Source organism: Coffea eugenioides, unplaced genomic scaffold (genome assembly GCF_003713205.1).
Source record: "Coffea eugenioides isolate CCC68of unplaced genomic scaffold, Ceug_1.0 ScVebR1_513;HRSCAF=1202, whole genome shotgun sequence".
Lineage (NCBI taxonomy): Eukaryota > Viridiplantae > Streptophyta > Magnoliopsida > Gentianales > Rubiaceae > Coffea > Coffea eugenioides.
In genome coordinates, this window is record NW_020864358.1 from 45,436 (window position 1) to 51,808 (window position 6,373).

General features: G+C 36.2%; 1 protein-coding gene across 1 annotated transcript; it reads left to right on the forward strand.

The window, feature by feature from the left end:
- Window positions 1–4,970: 4,970 nt before the first annotated feature.
- LOC113758440 (60S ribosomal protein L23a) lies at window positions 4,971–5,723 on the forward strand. Its single transcript, XM_027301297.1, has one exon. It carries the CDS (start codon window positions 5,194–5,196, stop codon window positions 5,653–5,655), a length of 462 nt encoding a protein of 153 aa, XP_027157098.1. The 5' UTR covers window positions 4,971–5,193; the 3' UTR covers window positions 5,656–5,723.
- The last annotated feature ends 650 nt before the right edge of the window (window positions 5,724–6,373 follow it).

Genomic DNA, 6,373 nt, shown 5'->3' on the forward strand with positions numbered 1-6,373 from the left:
TCATTAAATACACGTAACCATATCTCGAATGGTCATCTGTGAAGGTGATGAAGTATGAAAAACCACCTCTAGCAGTGATCGACATTGGGCCGCATACATCAGTATGTACTAGCCCAAGTAAATCACTGGCTCGTTCCCCTTTTCCAGTGAAGGGCATTTTGGTCATTTTGCCAAGTAAACAAGCTTCGCATGTATCATATGATTCATAATCAAATGAATCCAAGTATCCGTGTTGGTATAACTTGGAGATGCGTTTTTCATTTACATGACCAAGCCTACAGTGCCAGAGGTAGGTTTTATTTAGTTTATCTGTTTTCATTCTTTTTCCACTCACATTGAGAATTTGATGATCAAGATCTAGAATATATAAACCGTTATTCCAACTTCCAGAACCATAAAACACACCATTTTTAGAAAAAGAACAACATTTATTCTCCTGGGTTATCCGAAACCCATTTAAATCCAAACAGGAAATAGAAATGATGTTTGTAGTAAGTGCTGGAACACAATAACAATTTAACAATTCTAAAATCAATCCACTGGGTAAAGTGATATAATAAGTCCCTACAGCTAAAGCAACAACTTTTGCTCCATTGCCCACACGTAGGGTGACTTCTCCTTTTCCCAGCTTTCTACTGTCCCTTAGACCCTGCATAGATGTGCAAATGTGAGAACCACATCCGGTATCTAATACCCAAGAGTCTGATTTGGAAGTAGACACATTAATCTCAATCATATATGTACCTGATGATGAAGCTTCAGGAAGCTTCTTTTGCTTCAGGCTCTCCAAGTATGACTTGCAGTTCCTTTTCCAATGTCCAGTTTGATTACAATGGAAGCAGGTTGCTTTGGACTGGTCCGCCTTTGCCTTTTTGGGCTTTTGGGTGGGCTTGTTTTTGGATTTCTTAAATCTCTTTTCTTGCCTCTTCCTCTTCTTAGAGGAAGTAACGACAAGCACACCAGTAGAGCCTTTTCCCTTTTTGATTTCTTTCTCAGTAGTTTTCAGCACATTCAACAATTGAGGCAAAGTGTACTGCAAATTATTCATCTGATAGTTCATAACAAACTGTGAGAAAGAATCTGGCAGAGATTGGAGCACTAAATCAACATTCAGCTCCTGATCCATCTTAAAGCCTAATTCGACCAATTTTTCAATTAGCCCAATTATTTTTAAGACATACGGAGCAACAGGTGCTCCCTCTGCCATCTTGCACCTGAACAATTCTTTAGAGGTATCATATCTAACCGTCCTTGATTGTTGTTCAAACAACTCTCTCAGGTGTTGTGCAATATCATATGCCCCCATGTTCATGTGCTGCTGCTGAAGCTGAGGAGTCATGGAAGCTACCATGATACATGAAGCTTCCCTATTGTCATCCTTATGTTTCTTATAAGCATTTCTAACAGCAGCAGGTGCAGTAGGTTCAGGCTCTTGAGGCATTGGACCATCAAGTACATACTCAATTTTCTCATGAGTGAGAACGATAAGGACATTACGATGCCAATCAAGAAAGTTCGTGTCGTTGAGTTTGCAATCAGTAAGAATAGTACGAAGGCTCAAATTGTTACTCATTCTACAACAAAATGAAAGATAGAATTTGTTAGAAAAATGTTTTGTTTAATAAAATCATAAAAACTTCAAAATTATGATTTTATTTCCACTATTTTTTTTCAAATCAATTACCCTCTAAAATTGAATCGGGAATTTCTAAAATTCCATAGTGGCTAGGATCCTATCTTAATTTATTTCGACCTTGAGTGTGTCCCAACAAATCGAAAATAATTATGAAAGGTAGGTACTTTTACCAATTACAACTTATTGTAATTCCTAGATCAGTTGGGTGTCAACTCTTGACTTTAAATCTCTATGAATCAACCCAACACTTGCCTCTAAAATTAATGATTTTGAGTGAATCCCAACAAATCATAATTTTAGCTAAATCAAACCCATCATTCTTGAGAACATTTCTCATAGCAAAAACACGTAGTAAGTAGCGCAGTCTTGGGTGAATCCCAACAAGCTAGCACTTAATAACTACTCTGGTTTTATACTATAATGATGGAAGGCATTTTATTGATTTAATATTATAGTTGAGGGATTTGTCTCTTTTTTCCAAAAATATTTTATAATTAAATTTTTTTGAAAAAATTGCTCATTTGGTCTCATCAATAAACATGCATATAGCCATTTCAAACTTATAAACATGAATTTAAATCGTGGATGGTTGTGGATATTCCTAAACTAATTTCCCCGGCCATTGGGGAAATTAGCATGTGACTAAAACCTTTAATATCGAGATGAACTCCTTCGTCGTCGTATGCATCCTTTCTCCTTTTCAAATATAAATTATATAAATTCCTATCATCTATTTCTATCTATTGTACATTACAAATAGTATAGAAGAAACCCCGAGTTATATTCGGGGGGAATTTAGATGAGAAAAGAAATTACAATTAGAAAATAAGAAAGGCAGGACACGCAGGCCCTATTTTAAAATTAATCACAACCATTCAAACCTAGAATGATTGTAACCATTCAAAATATCACAATCATATTGCGTACTATATCCACAACCATCCACCATGCATTCTCATAATTTAAACAACTTTAAATAAAAGAAAAGCACGTAAAATAAGCAATCTTAATTCATGGATTAATTGGATTTAATTCCTAAGGTCCCAAACAAATTTTGGGTCCATGCATACGCCAGAAATATTGGTAAAATTAAATTTTATTAGGTCAACTTTATCCTCAACTAATTTGAGGAAAGAATGGGAAAATAATTCAAATTAGTTCTAAATTAATTCCCAACCTAATAATATATGAAATAAATGATTCCATAACACATTTTAACAATTAAAATGGGATTTAATTCAGAAGATTGCCAAAAGTTCAAAACTTCAAGTTTTAGGAAAAAAAAATTTTAGTTTCCTAAACCACTCTTGCAATCGTTTTCTAGCATCACTGGCGACCACCACTGGCCACCATTTCTACTGTCACCACCCCTGGGTTCTGTACTTATCACCAGTGGCAACGGCTCCCAGCAGTAGCTCCCAGGTGGTCGCAACAATGGAGCTCAGCTACAGCAGCAACCTGCTGCAACTTTTTCTTGCATAGGTTGCTGCTGCAATTTGCAGCAGTTTTGATGCATTCTCACGCCTTAAAAACTCTTGGTTTGCTTACCCAGCAACCACCAAGAGCTATAGCAACCCCACCACCACCAAGGAAGCCTCCCATGGCCTCACATAGCAGCGGTAGCCCTTGGAAGATCGCTGGCAGCAATGTCGGCTGTTGCAGCAGCAAAACTGCTGCACTTTGGCTGCAAACCTTTTTTTTTCATAAAACTAAGAGACCAGAAACTCTTGCAGAGCATCAACAGAGATTCAGGTCTGATTCCATCTCATAAGAAAAAGAAAACCTGATAATCACGTTGGACAGCTTGACCTGCAAATGCCCGGCAAAGTGATGATCAAAATTCAAGTTTTGATTGAATGAATAACCAATAAAATCTGTAACTTTTCCAGATTTTAAAGGTTAGTCAGAGGCCTCAAAATTTCAGAAAACCAAACCCATAACAATGCTATAATCAGATTACAGCAAACTTGTTCATTCAAAGCTTTCTTGGCTAATGCAAGGGATTAAGATGGAAGAATATCAGACTAGTCGGAATCGTAACAAGAGTCCAAGGTGCATGAAACCAGTTCCAAGTTTCCATATAGTCCCAATATTTATATTCCTCCGAAACTTATTCTACACACAATTTCGTATCAATTAAATCCAACCAGTAATATTAATCCATGAATCCAAAATTGCTTAAAATCATACGTAAAATTCTTAGGGATGGCTCTGATACCACTGTTGGGTTTTAGGGATACTACGCAGCGGAAAAATAAAAAATTTTTTCCCTCAAACCATCCAGGAATCACCCTAGATTTTACGTATGGTGCACTAAAAGTAGGGTTTTAGGATTACCTTAATCCAAGCGGCGTCTCCCTGCAGCGTTGTTTAAGGATGGTCAGCCCTTGAGCAGTCCAGTCGTCCTGCCTCTACTGATATCCACGCTAGAGCAACCCTGGATCGCCTCACGAACTATGTATTGAAGAGAAAAAGGTGCTAGCCTTCAATTTTTCTCCCGTTTTTCTTTTTACCTCATTTCCTGTATCTGTATCTGAGCCCCAAAAAAACAATTGGAGAGAGAGAGAGATATATATGATAAGATAGAATGATGAGTCTTCTTGTCTGATTCAAAATCAAAAACAATAAGACTTCTCATCACACAAGACTCTATCTATCATTATCTGATAGATAAGAGATAACCATTTACTCTTATCTGCTCAAATAGGCCTGGGATTAATTTTCTTTTAAAATTAAACCCCGATAATTTACATAGTTTCAATCCAGGATTAAATCTCTATTGCGTGTGACCCAATAGGTCCCGAATGCATTGGTAATAATTATGGTTTATAATTCACTACAAGAAATTTGGTCTTCAGTGACAAGCCATTTTTGTCACAAAAAAATAAAAAGTCGTCACTGATAACTTTTATTGACAACTTTCTAGTTGTCACAGAGTCGTCACTGAAGGCCCGTCGGTAAAAGTATATAGTGACGACAATAAAAGTCGTCAGTGAATGGAACTGTTTTGTGACAACTGATGTCGTCAATAATTATTGTAATTTTAGTGATGACATAGTATCTTGTCAATGATGTACAAATAAATGTCGTCACTAAAAGTGATATGTAATTGTCATTGGTATAGACTAATTACTGACGACTTTTGTTGTCACTAAACACTTTTTAATTCTATGACCACAGATTGTTATTAATGGAAAATTCTGATTCAATGATAACTCTTTATCACCATGAAAATTGAAAATTTTCCTACAACAATTATATCTATAAATGGAAAAAAATGACAATGATTTATAATTAGCAAATGAATGCATCCATTGCATTACGAAATGTCAAAATATCATATAAGCATTCAAATATCATAATGAAGTTCAACAACACCCTATAGATAGTTTGATAAGTGGTATTTGGCCTAAATTTCACATATAACTCGAGGTAGCTTTACAAAACAAATCCAAGTCCCAAATTTCAACACAGAGCCGCTTCAGCAACACTCAGCTCCTCCCCTCAACACTCGGCTCCTCCCCTCAGGTAAAAGATTTGTAAGGCAGTTTCCAGCAATGGCTCCTAAAGCTGACACCACAAAAAAGCTTGATACAAAGGCTCAGGCAGCCAAGGTTGCCAAATTTGTCAAATCTGGGACAACTTTTAAGAAGAAAGCCAAGAAGATCCGGACCAAAGTTACCTTCCATCGTCCTAAGACATTGAAAAAGGACGGGAACCCGAAGTACCCACGTATCAGTGCTCCTTCTAGGAATAAGTTGGACCATTATCAGATTCTCAAATATCCTTTGACTACTGAATCTGCCATGAAAAAGATTGAAGATAACAATACCATGGTATTCATAGTTGACATCCGTGCTGATAAGAAGAAAATCAAAGATGCAGTGAAGAAGATGTACGACATACAGACCAAGAAAGTGAACACTTTGATCAGGCCTGATGGAACAAAGAAAGCATATGTTCGGTTGACTCCAGACTACGATGCTTTGGATGTGGCAAACAAGATTGGAATAATATAAACGAATTTAGTCATTGTTTTGTTCCGATCAAAGATACTGTCTTTTAAGTGTGACAATTTGCTAGGCTGTTTTGTCGTGAAAAAAAAAATACCAAATTTCAACACAAGGGGGAATTTTTAACATCAGACAAAATTTCACTAAACCTTGCCATTTCCCAATTTCACTATATCTCTTGTAGTTCGGTTGCTTAGCTAAAATTTGCAATCCAATAAGAACCTCAATAATTAAAGCTGGACATTCAAAATCAGCCCCAAAGAAAATCAAAATCAGCCCCAAACTAATGCACCAAATTAGCTCAAGAAATAAGTACTGCTATTAAACTTCAGCCTCAAAGGAATAATATAACAAGTTGATAAGGCAACAAGCACTACTATAACAAGTACTGATATAAGTACTGCTATGAACAATATAACCAGTTGATAAGACGATAAGCACAACACTAAAGGAAAAGCAACTTCAGTTCACTTGCTTAGCTAAAACATTCAAATAAACTAAACTAAACTAAACCAAAACAATCCAAACTAATGCACCACAGAGGATACAAGGTGTCAAGTATGATAACCAAAGTAATGTCGATCATGATATAAGGTGTCAAGTAGGAGCAATGTGTACCAACATAACTAGAATGTTTCTTTGCCATTTAAAAGCAAATAACAACTTTCTTGTTCTAGATCTCTGAAATTACTTTTGCTGTTTGTCATGGTGTATTAATTCCATA